At 34.3% G+C, this 21218-nt stretch overlaps 1 protein-coding gene across 6 annotated transcripts in view; it reads left to right on the top strand.

The window, feature by feature from the left end:
* The window catches only part of neo1b (neogenin 1b), a 146228-nt gene that overhangs the window by 57811 nt on the left and 67199 nt on the right, over window positions 1–21218 (top strand). For 5 of the 6 annotated variants that reach the window (XM_039648062.2, XM_039648063.2, XM_039648065.2 and 2 more), the window contains exon 3: window positions 20694–20969. In XM_039648062.2, coding sequence (XP_039503996.2) covers window positions 20694–20969 — 276 coding nt within the window. Of the gene's footprint in view, window positions 1–8390; window positions 8494–20693; window positions 20970–21218 lie in introns of those variants that run through there. The other variant, XM_089127997.1, reaches the window with a different exon arrangement.

Here is a 21218-nt window from a genome sequence, read left to right as displayed (position 1 = left end):
TTAAATTTATTGAGGTAATACAGACATTTACTCAGTAGCCTTTTCAGGACAAATACTGCGTGATGCAACATAACACTGCACTCTTCAAGTAACAACAAAATATGGTTATAAGCTTTAACCCCTTACCCATCACCCCCCTTTTTGATAATTGACATTAAAATGCGCTATACAAACTTAAATGGTTGTAATTAAAGAATGCTTTAGAATATATACCCAAGTTTGGTCTTGTTTCAAAGAAAACAATCAGCAGATTATTACTGATGTGAAAGCACTTCAAAAAATTAAAGTATGAAAAAGTTATGGAAGTTATAATTTACAGTAAATCAAATATAATTTATTAATATATTTTTTTTAAATAAAATAAATATTTTACAAAATATTTTTTACTATAAAATGAAAGCTATATATCTAACCAAGTTGTGTTCCAAATTTAAAGTTGATATCTCAAATTTTGTTTAGGCGTTATACCAAAAATAGCCACCGGGTGCCATTGAATTCCATTGAATTTAATTGTATGCATTCTGCCATAACAAATTAATAAATTTCTGTCCAAATATCACTTGTGTCACTAAATATGGGACCTTGAGACTCAGACCTTTCTGACAATATGTGTTTTGTCAAGATTAGAAAAGGTTTTGATAATAAATTATTAAAGATAATGCACAAAAGGGGAGGGGCCTAATAAAAAAAATACTGTTTCTATGGTAACCCAACGTCTAATTTCAAAACTGGTTTCACAGGATGAATTCTGAGTTTGTAAGCTTTCAAATGATACCTAATTAATTATAACTACTAAAATATGTGATATAGTAATAAAAAATATATATTAATATATATAATATATTATACTTTTTAGAGGACTTCTTACCTTACTTTTTATTTTATTTTTTAAATTTGATCTTTTTTTATTGACAAATACTAATTATGTTTTATTATGAACTTTTAGCACTAAAAACCAAAGTTTCAATTATTAAAAGTGTGTGCGTCGAATTTGTTTGACAAAGGTCAGAAACTCCTGTAATGACGTTGATTTTTTTTTTTTAGGTGCACTCTTGTCATAAATTCATATATTACTGTTCATTCATAATTTTTAAGAAAGAAACAGCGCTAAAATATCTTTTTAGGAGTCTTAGACCTTTCCAACGATATATAGTTTGTCATGACTTGATTAGGATTTAATAGTAATTTAGTGAAGTAAATTTAGATTGCCCGTATACGGGCAAGTGACAGTTATATTACTGTCCAGTAATATAAAGAATACGCTGTGTGTTTAAAATACTGTTAAACCGAAACGCAGTATGTGGCGGCGAATTAGTCAATGTGTGGGAAACACTGCTTAAGTCACGTGCGAACTGCTCGGCACTGACAGCTTATAGCGTCGAGTTTCTTTACTTTTAGCCGTGGAGAGCCGATTCGCCATGCTTTCATTGTTTTGATTTCATCATTGGAGCTGAAATGCCGGGTTGAGGGGTTTGTGTCGCCCAGATTTGCTTCCCCCAGTCTGCATTTTCATCAGACATACGTTCATCTCCCACACAAAAACAGAATTTCAAACCAAATATGGAAAATTCTACGAAATTACGCGTTAATTGGCCAATTCCGCGATTTCGTTATCACGGAAATCATAGGGCCCTACTGTATGAATTTCTTTCTTCTTCTGCTGAACACAAAGGAAGATGGCTTCCGTAGTAGGGGTGTAACGGTACATGTATTCGTACTAAACCGTTTCGGTTCGAGGCTTCCGGTTCGGTACGCATACAAACCGAACGGTTGCTTGGACCATTTTTCCTGCCGGCAAAATTCGTGCTGACGCGGCCAACACAACGTTGCGCAACATCAAATGGCAAGCGTAATGAAAGCAGAAACTCGAAACTCGTTATGTGCTTCATGGATCGTTTATCAGTTCGGACCAGCACATTTGAATTCGCCACTGAGGTAATTACATCACTGCGAGATCTAGTGAGATGCATTCACATTGATCTCTATTAGATCAAACAGCGCTGTCATGGAAACCAGGAGAAACATTGTGCCGTGAATGAACTAGTAATACTTTCGTCCACAGACCAGCAACATTCACCATGGATTTAATATAGTAACACTAACTGGAACCAGTTTGGCTGGAATGGTGAAATGCTTTCAAGTACTTCACACATCTTTTTCCAGCACTTCAAAATTCAACTATTATATAAATAAATATATATTTAAATGTTATTTTTAATGTGATGACCAAAACATTATTTGTTCATCCTTCAAAGATGACCCCCATTTATAAACCTGAAAGTTTCAAGATCGAGGAAAACTCGCACTTTAAACAAATAGGAAATTTCTCTGGCATTTCCTTCTTTTTGCTGTATCGAAAACGTACCGAACCGTGACTTTAAAACCGAGGTACGTGATTTGTGTGTACCGTTACACCCCTATTCCGTAGTAGGAAAACAAATACCATGGAAGTCAATGGGGAACATCAACGGTTTGGTGACCGACATTGGTGTACAAAGACACATTTGAATGATTTGAAGGGCTCTAAGACGTTCATGTGCTTCTATTTTTTATAGGAACACACACACACACACACACACACACACGTTTAAGTGCCTTGTCCGTGTTTTCAGACCTAACCGGCGGCGCACGGCATGGAGACTGGAGCAATCCCAGGGGCCGTTACACTGAAAGTTCAGGGCAGCCTGTATGAGGAACACGCGCAGTATTTCAATTCAACGCTTTTCACAGTTCACGGGAGATCATTTAAAGCAGGACGCCACTCATTCTGACAGTTTCCTAGCGTTTATTTCATATGTTAATGGTCGTTTCATTCAGTCATTCATTGCGCCAGGAAAAAGAGTGTGACGAGCCAATCCATCGTGGCGTCTCTCCTCTCTTATACAGTCACTCGAGTCTTCCTATAAAGACGACAGTGCTCACTCCATTATTATTTTTGTTTAGAGACACTTGCACCATCTCTGCTGTGTTTATGGAGTAGCAACCGTAAAATCAAACAAGACAGAAATGCATTATGGGAGCTGACGGAGGCGCCCCAGGCCAGGCGGGAAGAGGCTGAGCCGCTGCTTTTGCTGACGATTTATGAAGTGAATTTCCTTTAAGCCAGTTAGAACAACTTACAGCTCTGTGCCCTAAAAACTACCCTAACACTACAAAAGGGCTGTTTCCGACACATAACCTCTCCGAAACGCTCTGGTGAAGGGAAAGCCTTGTGGGAGGACGGGGAGTCGATTATTCAGGTGCTCGGCCTGGTGAACCAGAAGCTGTCTCATGCTGGAGGAGGGGTCTGAGCCATGTCTAGAGCACAATATAACTGTTTTGAACCCTTGTGAATCCCTTTGCCTGTGTTAAAGCTAACTGCAAAAAAATTTGGCACAGGTGTGTATTTTTATTGGAATTTTACTATTTCACCGTCATTTTCTTAAAAAATATTTTTTGCATTCCTCTCAGCGCCTTTTGGACAAAAATGTCCCCATTGAAACCCATTAAAACTGCCATTTTTAATCCCCGGTTCAGTTACTATAAAATTATGCAATCTTTGTTGAAAGGCTTTCATTCGGTTGGCAAGGCCATGGCAATTTTTTATCAGATGGTGCCTTTTTTTTAAGTTTGGCCTGTAAACAAATATCGCTTTATTTCCTGTTTTTATGATTCGGCACATTATAGAGCCAACTGGATAAATTATTCAACGATATTTGTGTGGGTGTGTTGGTATGGATGTCAGAGTGTGGTTAGTATGTGTGTGTTTGTAATACTGAGAGAGAAAAACTGCAAATTCAAATCAAATCACTGTGAGCTCCAGTGGGGTTTTGCTGCCACCCAGTGGGGAAAATATGTTACTACGCCCAAACAAACTGTTACCCAAAGCTCATTTTTTGAGATATCATCCTCAAATTTGGAACACAACCTATTTAGATTCATGGCTTTGATTTTATTGCAGTTTTGAGTTCAACCTGATTTATAAAATATATATTTTAAATAAAATAATTTTTATAAATAATTTTCATAAATTTATACCTATATAATTTTTTGGGGGATTTACTTATTATTATTTTTTTACTTCAGCAATAATCTGCAAAAGGTCTTCTTTAAAATGATACCACACTTAAGTCTGTGCTCCGAAGCGTCACATTTTTATGACAGTTTTTTGACATTTTTTGATTTTTTTGTCTTATGTGTAACTTTTTTAATTGATGCACAAGGGTTAAGAAATCATCCAGATATACTACTGTATCGAATATAAAGAAAGCAGTTATCTGATTATTTATACAGTTTAGTATCATTATCAGGGTTCTCAAGTTTTATCAAAAGCTTGGAGTGACATCACACAGGGCATGGGGTCACATGGAGCCCCGCCCCTGCTCATCCCCGCCCCCCAATTTGACACATTGTTCATAATTAACCAGCACAAATTGAAATTATAACAATTGGTAAGTCTGATAAATGACAGAGCAATTCATCACATCAGATATTCTACTCTTTAATGTTATATTTCAAAATTACAAATATACAAAAAAAACAGATTGGAAAAACAAATCTTTTTGCATTTTGAATGTGTCTAGTCAGAATGGTGTAATGATTTATTGTGTGGTCTGGGACAATGTGAACAAATGGACATATTAGAGTATTAAGGTGTGTGTGTGTGTGTGTGTGTGAAAAAAAATATCTGTTTGCCTTTTCCCTGATATCTTTGAAAAATACAAATGCAATGGCAATTATTAATGCATGTTTTGACAGGATATAAAATATTACCCAGTGCACTAAATTATATATATTATAAATTATATATGCAATTTAAAATAAAATGAAGAAATACATCTTCATTCTGTCCCATACCATAACATAGTTTCAGGTAATGTAAGCTAACTAAACTGAGCCAAAATGTCTGGCCTGGTTGCAAAGTAGTTGTAGAGTTTTTGACTGCATCAATAAAATTAGCGCTTGACATTAACTTTTTTGCTCACTAGCCAACGTGGCTAGCGTTTTTCCAAAATGACTAGCCACACAGCACTTTTACTAGCCACATTTGGGGCTTAAAATGGGGCTTAAAACATGCTAAAATGTAATAATATTATGATTAGCTCATAGAAAATGTTGTCTATAAAGATAAACATACATTAGCTTCTTAGTGTATCCACAAGTTTCCGAGGGGCGCTCATGTAAAAAATAAAGTGGGTGAAACTTCCGGTGAGGCGGCGGAAGTAGCATTCCAATGGTATTTTGTGTGTTAGTTAGCGAAGAGGCTAGCTGTTTTTCGGAGAATTATTTTACTATTTAAAGACGCCAATCTTTATGAGAGATGTCGTTACGGAGCTCAGGGACAACATGCGCTGTTCGCGGTTGTATGTATAACCGGACTAAACTAATTCAGTGGCTTAAACATGATTGTTTTGAACATAAGCTGAAAACGAAATCAGAGTGTTCCTGCCAACGATTGTAGTTTCCATCACCTCCCAAAAGACGACCAATCTTCCTGTGTACATTTGTTTAAATTCTTAATATTCTATAAACTTTTATCAGCATGTGTTTGGCTGTTCTCTACTGATGTTGCGCCTAAACTCAGGATCAAAGCCGGTGTTGACAGAATACCAAATGTGCCAGTTAATGTATTCAAGTAGCACATTCATTTATAATTTTGAATAAACTCCAAAGCACAATGACTAAGTGTGTATTTTTTATTTTAATTGTTTGTCAGCTCGCACAACTGTCTGTCACCATGCCTTGATGAGTATTGATTATTAATAATGTTATTATAATACTCCCAATCAACTACTGTGGAGGGTAAAGGTACTGTTATTTCACCTTTTTTAATTTCGTTGAGGTTGTGTTCCCACATCGTTAGCTAGTTTGGATCGCTATAACTTGAATGACTGTCAACCGTTGAATGAACGAGTGTCAAGCATGTCAAATCGTGCTTTGTTTACTTCCAACCGGAAGTCGCGCCCACTTTTGACGCAAGGCCTCATGGGGCGTAGGAAACTTGTGGATATAATAAAAGTGCTGCATCGTTTTTTTTTTACAGCAGTAAATACTGAAATACAGAGTATAACAATTATCTGCATTAGAAACAATTAGCAAAGAATAAATTATTTTTTCTAAGAAAAAAATCCACAATTAAGGCAATAGGATTACAACTTTATATAGGTTGGATTGTTTGTTTTGGTCAGACCTGATGATTTCAAAATAGACAGTGTTGTGTTTTTATAACGCATTGAATGTCTTGTATGTTTTTCCCTCACAGTTACGTGTTTGTATCAAATCAAACCTCCCTTCAAGTCCAATAAAGGTCTTTTTTTCTGACCTTTGAACTTTCCAGAGCCCTAAGGTGCGTTTAAAACGGTTTGCCTTCTCCTGTTTCGCCTCCCACGCAAGTACAAGAAGATTGAGGTCATAAACGAACACGACTAATGTCATAAGGGTGTGAGGGACATTGATTGGTTCCTGATTGGTTGGATTTGACAGGTCTCTGATGTGTGATTGGTGCAGAAGCGTTTTTACAGAGCCTGTTCAGCTCAATAAAGCTCTTCTCCTTTAAACCAGATTAAATGAGTTTTCCTCGATTGTTTATGGAGAACTATCGGCCCGGCTGTAGGGATTCCCACGGGTGTGTTGAGCTCATAGGGATGTGCTCGAGTGAGAGAGGGGCGGTAAATTGAGTCAGGGAAACTCAGACGACTTGATAATTGTGTTCCATAAAGTGTGCTTTAACGGTTTGATGGTTTTAGATGCTCACTGGTCTGCAGATCCTAACTCTGATGCTAGAAATCCTGAATCGGCAAGCTACTAAGTTTTGCCTTGTTCTATCAGTCGTAATATTTTTAATGATAATACCCACTTTTATTTTATTCTTTTTTTAATTTAATTTTAAATGAAATTTTCTCTTTGATTTTTATCATCTTTTTGCTTTATTTTGTATTTTATTTTCAATTCATTTTTAGACTTTTATTTTATATTTATATATGAAGAGTTCAGGTGCAAAGGCCTCTAAATGCCATTTGAAATTTTCTTCTTGAATGATGATTTTTTATCAAACTTGTATATTTAAGTTCAGTAATTTCACTTAAATAACAATTAATAGGTAATTATCATTGCCATTTAAGTGAAATCACTGAACTTAAATATACAAGCTTGATAAAAATGATCATTCTAGAAGAAAATTTCAAATGGCACTTAGAGGCTTTTGCATCTGAACTCTGCATTTATTTCTATTAAAAAATATATATTTGTGTTTTGTTTTTTTCCCATTGATTTTTAAAAATCAATGAGAATAAATTATATATATATATATATATATATATATATATATCATCTTTATTTTGTATTTATTATTTTCAATTATTTTTTAGTCTTTTATTTGATATTTATTATATATATATATTTACATTGTAACAATGCATGCTTTTGTTATTAATTTTGATTTGATTTGGCATTTTATTATTATTTCTATTTTATTTAAAAAATAGAAATTAATATTACTATTACATTTTAGCAAAGTTTGCTTGTGTAATTTTTGTTTTTTAATCTTTTTATATTGTATTTTTGTATTTTTCTCAATTTTCTCTGTGGGGGATTATTTGGGAGGTATTTGGTCACTTTTATTAACTCTTTCCCCGCCAGCATTAAAAAAAAAATCGCCTTCGTCGGATCAGATTCAGAACGATGATCAAAACATTGCGATAAGGATAACTCAAAACTACAGTCTCACTGATCCTGTTCAGATTCTCCTCCAACTTAATTATAAATTCGTAAGTTAAAAGACTGATCCTGAATCAGAAATGCATCATCTTCCAGTTGAAGTGGACAAGTCTGACCTTTAGCGTTCATGATCTCGTGTCACCGCACGTCCATCAGACCTGAACGTGAACTAGCGCACACCGAGAGTTTCCTCCGAACATTAAACTGCTCATCTCCGGGCGATCTGAGTGACCCGTGTGCAGTCGTCTGGAGATGAGCGTGACCTTTCCTAAGATCTGGCCTTCCATCATGGAGTTTAATGATGACTGGATGATCCATCGCCACTTTAATAATTCTCCTTCAGACTCTGCTGCAGATATTATGCATCTTTTGCTGTGTTGTTCAGGATGTGAAATGTCTAAAAGTGATGTTTACCTTTTAGCAAATTTAAAGGGGTCATATTCACAAATTGAAATTGCAATATTCAGCACTTTGATGGTTTATCTTTATCAACTTTTTTATTTTATAAACAATTTCAAAGTTTAATGCTTATTTTTTTTTATTATTTAATATTTTTGTTTGTCTTCTAATTTTTCACATTTTCTTGTGGCATATTCATAATTAGGTTTAAGTTTGATCATTTTCTGCTCTATTGTAACTCAAAAGGCTTTTTTTGTACCGTACCTTTAAGACTTAAAGGGAAAGTGCACCCAAAAAGTGAATTTCTTTCCTCTGTCGAACACAAAAGAAGATATTTTTGAAGAATGGTGGTAATCAAACAGTTGTCGGTTGCAATTGACTTCTACTATATTTACTAGGGTGAATAAATGATGACACAACTTTCATTTTGGGTGAACTATCCCTTTAAATCACCTTTATATTGGATAACGTTTGATTTAGGTAGCAAAAGCGCTGAATACTAAGCGAGGCCCCTTACGGTGTGCTAGTTCTGCAGTTCAGAGTCATATCTACCTACATCAAACTCAAAGGTGAAAGAAAATTCATTATTTAATGAAATGGCCCTTTTTACGTCTGTTCTTTCTGCGTTCATTAAGGCGCTAAAAAAAATGAAAAGAAAAAAACCCTAAACTGGTCCCCGAGTGGCTACAGCTACACACTATCCTTCCTCTGGTTTCGGCTAATGCATCTGGACCTTTTTAAAGCGAGCACCTCAGCTTTCTGCATTAAACCGCTCGCTGCTTTCCCATTAACACGGCCGGTGAATTAATGCCACGGCCGGCTCTGTGACTCCATTAATGCGTTCTGTAAACACAGCATATATGTCATTACGCTGAGGTCATTCATTACGCAACCACTAAAATATTAAAGATTAACACACGATCGCCGGCTCACGTGTTAAACTTCGCAGCTCACTGTTGGTCTGCCTTTAGGAGTTGTTTACAGATGGTCGTGGGTAATTTCAGATGCATATATTGACGTCTTTGAACATTTCTGTCCTATTTTAGAAGAAAGGATTTGCAGTAAATACACACTGAGCTCTGACGGCGTCACTCGCAGATAATGAGATGCTTTGAAACCATGCCAAGCTACTCTTTTAACATAGGAAAACTACAGTACAATCAAGCTTCTCTTATGAAAAGAAGTGTAGTACTCTATAATAGTTCATCAGAGCAGGTTTTTTGAATCTCAAACAATTCAAGTTCATCTTTATAGCGAAATATCTAGTTAAATGCAGCTGTGCGTCAGCTTTGTTGTATTATATGCTCTTGTTTACCAATTATTGTCTTGAAAGTTGGAAGAAATCAATTGAATGACTCATTCTCAGTCACTTGTAATGTTCCCGAATGAATCTGTTTTTGAATCAGTGAGTGAGACTATAATGGGATTTTGACACTATTGTGATTTTAAACGTTAAACGTGAATACTTGGATCTAACTAATGCGATTTAGCTCAGTCGTTGTAACCGTATTTGCATTAAACTGTGTGGCGTATATCGATTTTAATCACAATTAACGGGCATGTAAGCACCTTAGTCACATTATTACCGTTCTGGCCGAAGTTTGCATGTGCTTGTTTCTTCGTGAACGAACTCCTTGACATTATTATTACGTTTTCTCTCGCTAAACCCTGTCAACTCAACTCGCCCTTTCCATCCAGGCGGCCATAGTATATTTTGTATACACAGCAGCAGCCATCTTGGAAAACAGACTCGATAAGTCGACCCCCGAACGCCCCGAAAGACTAGATGTCTTAAGGCGGAATTTCTATCGTCATCATCTTGTCACAGGCAAGCTGACGTAAGATGAGTGTTCAGCTCTTATCTCGTTGGATTTACAAACGGTTTGATTTCTTACAAACGTTATTAACGTGGCTATAATTATCTGGATGATTATTTATGTATACACTTATTATTCATAAGTACGCTGTGTCATAGCTACATCTCTGACGTTTATAACAAACCAAACCAATCGGTAGAAAATCGAGCAAGTTATGGTTATTTAAATAATACATGTACCATTAACACAATGTTACGAGTGAGCGAGCTGCCTGTGACAAGATGGCCGCCAGGTGCAGACGCTGACCTCCATTGGCCAGCAGTGCGGACGAGATATCTAGCCTTTATATAGATATCTATGGTTCATACAGTTCAGAAGTTCGTGGTTTGACTAGTCGAGACTGTTTTCCAAGATGGCTCCTGTCTGTATACGCGAAGTGAACTGTCTTTATAAAGCATCTTATTATTAAACGGTCTGCACACTTACAAAGTTCTCAATGCTTCGTTTTGCATGTAGGGACCCTCATTATGTTACTGTGTGTTAGTGTGGGGCTATTTTGAGCCTTGTTAGTGGTATAAACTAGCGATTTCTATTTACTTAGTCAATGCCCCCCAAATACTACACTGTAAACCCTAACGGTCAAAATAATTAATTGGTTTGAGTAGGACAAACTTAAATTCAACGAATTAGTTCAGTCAAATTAATTTTTATGAGTATTTAGCACTTTCTTTTTCTTTCAAGTTCACAGAACTGGTATATTTTAAGTAAACTGAACTGTTTCATTGTTTTGAGTTTTATGAAATTATTTATTTTAATTTAGACGAACTTAAGTTTAACTGAAATGGCTGGGATACTATTTCCCAGCATGCTTTGCCGATGGCACTCGAAAGAGTGTGTAAATGCTCAAATCAAGTGCAATATAATGTTTTTTTTTTGTGTAAAATTAATGTTAAATGTGAGATTTAGTAGTGATTTAATGTTTTTCATGCTAATTTAGAAGAATTTCTGTTAATGTTGGCTTTAGGATAGTTAGTGGTGCATTCAGCTTGATTTGAGAGCAAATGATCCCTTTATATTCTTTCGCTCATACAGCAAGTGCTTCTGTGCTTGTAACATACTGTTTCTAATATGTTAGCATTTACTACGTCAGCAGATTAGCTTTTAAAGCTAACTAAGTTTATACTATTAAAAGTGATTTGAGTTCTGCCAACTTATTCGGGTTTACAGTGTACTTCATAGATTTAAGTTATAGTAACTAGTATATTACCTTTATTTACCCAAGTTATCTTAACAATAAGTTATTGAGTTACTTGGAAACAAATCAAAAAATTTTTTATTCTTAAATTGAGTTAATAAGCCAATCGGTTTCCTCAAACGGTTTGAGTTGAACTAACTCATCGGGTTTTACAGTGTAGCGTTATAAACAGTTTTTAGAGATAAAACTCTTTACATTTGATTATTATGAAAACAAATCTCAGAGAACGGTTGACTAGGTACCGATGTGTAATTAGACCAAAGGTTCTTTCCTTTAATCTTTAATCGTTTGAAAGCCCAATTGTTTTTAATTTAAACGTATATAGCTCACACACGTCTATATAAGCAAAGCATTTGCTATAAAGATGCAAAGAAACTTGAAGTTTTGGAAACAGCTGAGCTACTGATGAACTCCTGAAACTGAACTTTATTTAGTGACTTCCAATAGAAAGAAACCAGCATATTCGAGACACTCTTTCAAGTCCTTTAGATGTAAATTAAACCACATTGTGTGTTTAAGGGAAAAAAAACTCAATGCGTCAAATCATTTTCGCACACACACACACACACACACACACACACACACACGTGTGCTCCAGATGTTTGTGTTGCCATAGTGACAGCTGTCGCAGTGGCACAGTCATTTATATTCAAGCGCTTCCTCCACCAACAATGGCAGCTCCTCTTTGTGTGTGTGTGTGTGTGTGTGTGTGTGTGTGTGTGTGTGTGTGTGTGTTGAGGGTCTCTTCCTCTCCTGTGATTGATTTTACATTAGTGAAGCACACGTATCGATTTGAGCCGCTCGTTTGTCAGAGCGTCTCCGTCCTCGGGCTCATTACGCTCCTGCAGTGTGTCTCTGACGCTCTTCAGCTTTAGGGCTCGCAAATATTTCTATTACTGACACATTTAGTGTTTCATATCTGTCGCGTGACGTTCAGGATCCGACTGCATTTACACTTAATTTAGGATCGGAAATTCAAGAAAGAAAATCGTGTAATTTACTCGCCCTCGTTTGTTCGCTCTAGATCACGAGATGTTTTGCTGAGCTCATTGTTTCTGCATTCAATTATTGCATAGTTTAAATTAATGCATTTTTAGCTAACTGTGCACTGTAAAACAAAAATGTGTTTAATTTACGGTAAAATACCGGCTGCTGTGGTTGCCAGAAATTTACCGTATAAAATACAGTAGCAAGAATTTACGGTAATAAGGTTTTAGAGGCTTTAACCGTATTTAATTATCTGATATACTGTTAATTTATCGTCCATTTGAAGTGTAAATATCTGTTTTATACCATTGTAATATACTGACATCCATCAATCACAGCAGTAATAAGAGTCACATGATATATGGAAACTCATCACATGTAGCTCTTTCACAAGAAACTTAATATTAACATATAGAAGCGGCACTGTGTCATTCACTCAAACATTAAACACCATCATGATAACACACATGACATTTTAAAAAGGCAATAAACATTACATAAAACCCTAATGTACCTAACTGATTAGAAAAAGACTAAGCAAACTATGAAGAAACAAGTTATTTCAACAAAAAAATATCAATTGTGGAGTGTCACGCAGGGAATTGTGGGAATGTCAATTTACGTTTTTTCACTGTAAATTATACAATGAGTTCATTTTCACTTTAAAAACTGTAAATGTAACAGTATTTTAGCGTAAAATTACCATAAGATCTATCACAGTTATTTACTGTATATAGTAAGGAAAGATTCTGTCAACCAATTAAAAGTTTTTCACTGTAGCATTTACAGTCTTTTACTGTTAAAATCCTGATCATTTTTTACAGTGTGCATTTCTGAAATACATAACTTAGACAGTTATAGATCACTCTAAATTGTAATGTGGATTCATGCGTTTTAAGCTGCTTTGAAACGATGTGTGTTGTGTAAAGTGTTATACAAATACATGTTAATTGAGTTGAATTTTCCATATGGTGAATGCATATAATGAACAGGCCCAAACTTCTTTTGCACATGCATATTTTAACGTACTGATTGCATATTCTCATATGCAAATGAAATGAAAGCAATCAGTGAAGCATTACTTAAAGCACATAAAGCTGTTGTAGATATTAAAGTCAAATGTATTTATATAACGCCTTTCACATATTACACATGGTTTCAGAGCAGCTTTACAGAAATCATGATGTCATGCCGGGCGATAATATTGTTTACATGTTGCAATTATATAAGCAGTCATAAATGAGTATACTGTATGTATGCAGATACAGTCTGACATACTTTATATGAAGAGTAATAATGTAGTTACAGTAAAATATCCTGCAGTTGAGGTTTGCTATATATCACATTACTTCCTTGTATGCATGTTTATAAAGTTGGACACAATGTATATATCCTATAACTTTATAGACCTGTGCAATAATACAAATTAGGAACGGGCAACGATTAATCGCGATTAATCGCATCCAAAATAAAAGTTTGTTTACATAATATATGTGTGTGTAGTGTGTATAATTAATTTGTATCTATAAATACCCACATGCATGTGTATATATATTTAAGAAAAATGTGTTATTAATATATCAAATATTTATATATAATATTAATTGTGAATAAATATAAAATATATACATGCACATATTTCTTAAATATATAAGAAAAATTTGTTATTGATGTATCAAATATTTATATATAATATTAATTGTGAATAAATATATATAAAATATATACCTGCACATATTTCTTAAATATATAAGAAAAATGTGTTATTAATATATCAAATATTTATATTTATATATAATATTAATTGTGAATAAATATATAAAATATATACATGAACATATTTCTTAAATATATAAGAAAAATTTGTTATTAATATATCAAATATTTATATTTATATATAATATTAATTGTGAATAAATATATAAAATATATACATGCACATATTTCTTAAATATATAAGAAAAATGTGTTATTAATATATCAAATATTTATATTTATATATAATATTAATTGTGAATAAATATATATAAAATATATACATGCACATATTTTTTAAATATATACATGCATGTGTGGTTATTTATATATACAAATTAATTATACACACCACACCCACATATATTATGTAAACACAAACTTTTATTTTGGATGCGATTAATCGCGATTAATCGTTGCCCATCCCTAATACAAATTATGTTTTTGTGACATCACAATTTATTAGTATGCTTGATCTTGTATAAAATTGAAATATAAGTCATGTGGCGTATGAAGCTTCACATCGTCTCCTTTTGTGTTGTCTAGAAGTCTGTTTGGTTACGTTTCTGGAAATATTGGCTTCCTTTACTTGTAAATCCGGAGTTGGATCTTAATTTGTCCCTTGGATCAGAAGACAAGCGACTTTGCAGGGCGTCCGCCGTCCGTCACACTGAAAGCTGTTTGTGTGTTCCCGCGTCTGAATGGGACCCTGTGTGGTCTCGCGGGTGTCCTGTTAGCGTGTGTGTGAGGTCTCGTGTTGCTCTTGGAGTGTGTGGACGTGAGGCGGTCAGTGGGGGAAGTGTGAGGGAACCGGAGGAGCAAATGTTTGTGGAGGGCAGATGAATAGAGGGGCTTTTTCTGTGTGTTTGCTCGGGGAGGAGTGTGTGGACATGCACAGGAGACCTCACCAGTGTTTGGAAAGCTGCTGGCATGCGGTTTTCTGGACTCAATGGACTTTTTTGAAGGGGTGGGATATCTAATGTGACATTTTTCAAACTTCAGTGTGCCTTTAAACGTTTCAGCTCGGGGAATCCGAACGGAGGTGTTCACGTTCTTAGCATTTCTTTATTTGAGTCGATGGTTCATTCTATAAAAGGTTCTTTATTTTTTTTGTTAACAACTGTTTATTGAGGTTTTTTTTAATTTTTTAATTTTTTTATTTATTTAATTATATCAAGAAAGCCTTAAAGCATAAAAACAAAAGGCATCGAAATATAATCGAGGATTAAAACACAATAAAGTCTAGGACTTATTTCCATTGTGGTCCTCTAACTTTTTTTTTTTTAGTCACGAGAAACAAAGAATACAAAACAAAAAGCACCTATACAAGTCGAGAACTAAACCCAGCCCTGGTAGACTTCAAGAAAATAACAATAAAATACAAACCTAGAACGTAGGCCTCCCAAAAACAAGATTTGTATACTAAAAAAAATAAATAAATACAGTATAATAATTAAAAAAAATAAAATAATAAGAAAACAAATACATTACATAGATGATAGAAAGGTTGACACTCTATCACACTATTCACAGTCATAAAATTGGATCCATGAATATATAAAAGGTTCTTTAAAATGGAAATAGGTTTGTTAAATATTCTTCACACTAAGAATTATTATTATTTTTTTTATGTTTACTGAAAGCCGACGAAAATTGTCGACTTTCACAACAGGTGGTTATAGACGGTGTGAAACAATGAAATAAATAAATAATAAATGAACTAATTTAATAATAGAGGGTATGCGCGTGATGTCACAGTCCGCCGGAGTGACTGTGGTCACACACACTTAAAAGTAGATACTTCGGCTGCAAAAACCTTTATTTTTAAGAGTGTTCCCTCAAACCATATTCAGAGGTTATTTATAATGCAAAATGGATCTTCGAATACACACAACACGTAGCAAAATGAGAGTTTGACACTGATGTATAGGATGTGTAGTGGTCTCAGGAGAAGTGTTTGAGATGCTGTTTATTACCTGGAGTGAACTGCAGTCTGTCTCAACTGACTATCCATGATCCGATCACCCGAAAACAGTTATTATCAGGTATAAATGTGTCCTGCTGCCACACTTTAAATCAACAAGCGCTAGCTTTTTGTAGCCCTATATGTTTCTTTTCTCTAAGTGACAACCTTGGACATTTTGTTGGGCGGTTTCGGTGTGACGGGCGAGGGGAAACAGCACCCAACATCTGGACATGGCAGACTGACATTTCATTAGCCAACAAATCTATATCCAAGTGCAGTATTCATTTTTAATGTTGTTTTTGTTTGTTTGTTTGTTTGACAGATTCTCAGATATGTATTTTTTTGTCATGTTACAGTATATTTTAGTCATTTTTATATTGTCTTAATTTTTTATTAAACAAATCTGAACATTTTTAGTTTGTCTAATTATAGTGTTTCTTTTTTTTTGGGTCAATTTTAATCTTAGTCTGATTGAAGAGTTCAGATGCAAAAGCCTCTAAATGCCATTTGAAATTTTCTTCTAGAATGATAATTTTTATCAAGCTTGTATATTTAAGTTCAGTGATTTCACTTAAATGGCAATGATAATTGCCTATTAATTGTTATTTAAGTAAAATTACTGAACTTAAATATACAAGTTTGATAAAAATCATCATTAAAGAAGAAAATTTCAAATGGCATTTAGAGGCTTTTGCATCTGAACTCTTCAATTATAGTTGATTTAAAAAAATAGCACTTTTTATTCTTAAATTAAATTAAGAATGGTCTGATTATAGTATATTTGTAAAAAAAAAAAGTTAATTAAATTTTATTTTTAATTTGGTCATTGAAAATAATATTTTATATGACAAGAAATGAAAGAGAAAAATATTTATAGCAAAAATAAATATAAAAATATTTCTATATATATATATAGAAATGTTTTAATAAAATAAATTAAACATTATTTTATACAATATATATATATATATATATATATATATATATATTGTATAAAATAATGTTTAATTTAAAATCATTTAATTTTCATGATGGCATTTTTTTTGTCATCTTCATTGACAAAATCAAAAAACCCTTCATTATCAAACATTTCGTCAGTAATTAATTATATTGACAAGATTAACACTGGTTGGGAGTTTTAAAAACTCTAAACGTCTGGTGTCTGAAATCGCTCCATCTCTAGCGTGTGACTGTGTGTTGTAAAGCTCTTTGTCCTTAGAAAGTCTGAAGACCTTAAAAACAGCAGCAGTTGTTGATTCATAACTCAGAGTGAAAGAACAGAACAGTTCCAGTGAGAGAAATATGAACAGGCATCGGAGTGTGTGTGTGTGTGTGTGTGTGTGTGTGTGTGGATGAGTTTGTCTGCCTTCAGGCTGTAGTCGGCTCCAAGCTGTGTTTAATGATTCCTCTCTGGTGTCTCTCCATCACATCAGGGACGATGCAGTTAGATACACACACACACACACTCGCTGGATGGATCACACACTGCATTATTTGCTCGAGACACACACTTGCACAAACAAACACACACTCATGTTCACCTTATATGAGGGCTGCATGTCTTTGTGGCAGATACACTGACATCTCTACTCTTTGAGTGTGTTCCCTCTCTAGAAACCAGCAGCCTGACAGAGCAACTATTTGATTTTCAGTGGCTCAACCACATGTATGGTTTCAGAGTGAGAGAAGAGTGTGTGTGTGTGTGAATGAATGTACTGGATTGTGACTACTACGTGTAGGCTGTGCAAATTGCAAAACTAGCCATTGGTTGTGCATGTTGATATACTGTTGCTAGGGTCTTCTGGGTAGTTTCTTGGGAGTTGTGTCCCAAACGAAGCACTATACACCCATGCACTTATTCAAGTGTCCAACATGTGCCCACACTTGGGTTTTTTTCGGTTAAATATCAGGTATGAATTTTTTTTTGTCATGTCATATTTTAGTCATTTTTATATTGGTCTTAATTTTTTATTAAACAAATCTGAACATTTTTAGTTTGTCTAATTATGTGTTTCTTTTTTTTGGTCAATTTTAATCTTAGTCTAATTATTGTTGATTTAAAAAATAGTACATTTTATTCTTAAATTAAATTAAGAATGGTCTGATTATATTATATTTGTAAAAAAAAAGTTAATTAAATTTTTTTTTTTTTTAGTCATTGAAAATAATATTTTATATGACAAGAAATAGCAATTAATATATAAATTAATTATAATTATATATAAATTAATATTTATTTATAGCAAAAATAAATATTAAAACATTATATATATATATATATTGTATAAAATAATGTTTAATTTAAAATCATTTAATTTTCATGATGGCATTTTTTTGTCATCTTCACTGACAATCAAAAAACCCTTCATTATCAAACATTTCATCAGTAATTAATTATATTGACAAGATTAACACTGGTTGGGAGTTTTAAAAACTCTAAACGTCGGGTCTCAGAGGTGGTCATCATCCGGGTGTTTAAAGTGCAGTTTTTCCCAGTGTGAAATACATACATCATACATTTACCAGCCCATAGTCCATCTCAACGAAGAAATCAGGCCACAAATGGTTAAAAGTGGACAAAAGAGATGGATTTACACACCAGGTGTGAACAGGAATGTGTCCCCCTCGTCTATTTGTGATCCGATCGACCAAAACACATCTAAATACCCGGTGCCTGAAGTGTTTGAGGTGTTCTGAAGGCGGGAGTTAAAAACTTTATAGTGTAATAATGAGTTTGATCAAACTTCTAATTCCAAGTTTAGTATTCCAGTCATGCTTGACTTCAGAAACTAGTGTTCGTTTGTTTGGTCTAGTGTGTGCATATGAGTGTGTATTGGTAGAGTTTGTCAGTGTGTGTGATTTGCGCATTTAAGATGATGGCTTATCATGCTCCAGACAGAGGATTTGTGTTTGTGTAGTCTGAATGAGTGTTTGTGTAGTCTGAATGTATGTTTGCATATGTTAACTGATTCTCTCTGACAGGCTTCGTAAACTGTTTACACACAGTAGCTCATTGTCCTGTCCTTATTTGCCCAGCTTGAGTCCTGATGGAGTCGCACATCTTCACTTCTCGGCTAGTGAAGGCCAAACGTGTCTTCAGGCCTGTTGCTGCATCGGTGCTCTGACATTTTGTCCTTTTAAAACAAAGAATACAACAAATAAATGAAAAGAAAAGAAAATACACAAACACATATACAGTATATACACATATCAACATGCATATGCATAAAATACACACAAATATATAAACACATTCTACACTTACACCTATGAACATACCTACATATATACATACATATTCGCAACATTCAGTTATATAATTTTATAGATGCTGTTTTACATATAATTTAGATGTATTGACATCATTAGTAAGCAGGATATGTTTTGGCAGATTATTCCATTCTTTCATACCTCTAAACACAATGAAAAGGCATTTTTATGGCATTTGTTCTTACGATGGGTAAAGTGAAATTACCTTTAGTTGCATGTCTAGTACTGTACTGGTGATTTTCCACACTTAAAGAAAGATACTTGAACAAAACAGAAGGAAATTTTGAATTAGAAACATTTCTTATGAAAATTAACAATGAATACAACAATCTATCTTCGTCCAACAACCAATTAAGATCTTAAGAAAAAAAAAACAGTTTCAAGTTGATCTTCTTGATGAGTCTCTTAGACTGTTATTAGTTCAATCTTTTGATGTTGATTATTTAGCGAGTTTCAAAGCAATTAATTGCACAAAGAGTTTAGTTTTCCTTTTAAATGAAATGTTAAACATTTAGTGCACTCTTTTGCTATACGAGTATTTGTTGATTTTTTTTTTCGTTTGACAAAAATGTCTAACGCTTGTCATCTAGAAAATGAAGTGAAAAAAGCAAAAAATATCACAATTAATATTTATTATTAGTGTTTATTTGTCTGTTATTCTCTAAAAAAAAAGTCTCAAACTTTTTGTCTGAGTGTATGTTTGTGAATATGTGTATATATGCGTGTATTTTGTTGATTTATTTTTTTTTTCGTTTGCCAAAAATGTCTAACACTTGTCATCTAGAAGATAAAGTGAAAAAAGCACAAAAAAAAATCTCAATTTGAAAGTCGTGTCGTGTGTATTTATATGTATGTTTTTGTTTTGTTTTTACATGTAAATCACTTAATTAATATTTAGCATTGAGTGTTTATTTGTCTGTTATGATCAAAAAAATGTCTGTGTATGTTTGTGAATATGTGTGTGCACTTGAAACATTGGAATACATAAATGTTAATTTTTTTATTTAACATTGTGTGTTATGACAGATTGATTAGCGGTTTTCTTTTAATTTGCAAATCCTTGCTTCAGTCATGAATATTAAAGCAGGTTTCTTTCAGTTTTGACCTCGCCTAATAACCTTGAGGGTCAATGAATATAATTTTTCTTTTAACACTATTCGTTAGTTCCTCATTTTAGAGGTTTGAATATATTAACGAGTTGGTGGGTTAAACAGATGCTTGAAATTCGGAAATTTTCCTCTTTTTAATTAATTAGGACGCATTAATCGATGTATTAATGAAACGAAGGGAATATGATGGCAAACGGACCCTCCGCTGTGCTGTTCAAACATGCTTAATGGCTGCTACGTTTATTTGCTAATTGGTATGACAAGACCATTAGTGTTATTTACTTAATTTCTCCAGAGTTAGCAAAGCATCTAATCTCCATCTGTAGCTCCTCAGGGTTCGTTGTTTCAATTGTTCTTGCTTCAGTTTTTTCATTCTATCGCTGTACAGATGAGATTAGCTTTTTCTGTAGTAATGTAGCGCATCTCATGTGTTCTCGCAGGACTTCCGCGGTTCCTCAGTCAGCCGGAGGGCGTATCTGTGCGCATGGGCGGCTCTGAGATGCTGAGCTGTGAGGTGACGGAGGAGCTCGTCCCGTTCACGCGCTGGGAGAGGGACGGTCGGCCCGTTGAACTGGATGCCAGAGTGATTCAGCTTCCCAGTGGAGCTCTGGTCATCAGCAACGCCTCCCAGACCGACGCCGGACTCTACCGCTGCACAATAGATGCTCTGGGGCCGCCGAAAACCACAGAGGAGGCCGAACTACAGGTGTCCGCAGGTACACGCGCCAAACAGACAATGTGGTGTGATGGTAACCAATTTCAGAGAGAATCCCACCAGCAAAAAGAATACAACAGTTTTTATAGAATAAGAGCGTGACATAATACATAATTTTCCTATAATATGATTGGTTCTTCAAATATATAATTCCGCAAACGCTCCGCGTAACGCTTCACAATTCAGTTTTCAGACCGTACAGTGCAAATGCAAAAGTGAAAAATGGAAACCAGACGTTCATTTTTCTTGT

Source organism: Pimephales promelas, chromosome 25 (genome assembly GCF_988280905.1).
Source record: "Pimephales promelas chromosome 25, fPimPro1.hap1.1, whole genome shotgun sequence".
NCBI classification, from domain to species: Eukaryota; Metazoa; Chordata; class Actinopteri; order Cypriniformes; family Leuciscidae; genus Pimephales; species Pimephales promelas.
This window is presented reverse-complemented; position numbering and strand designations above follow the sequence as displayed.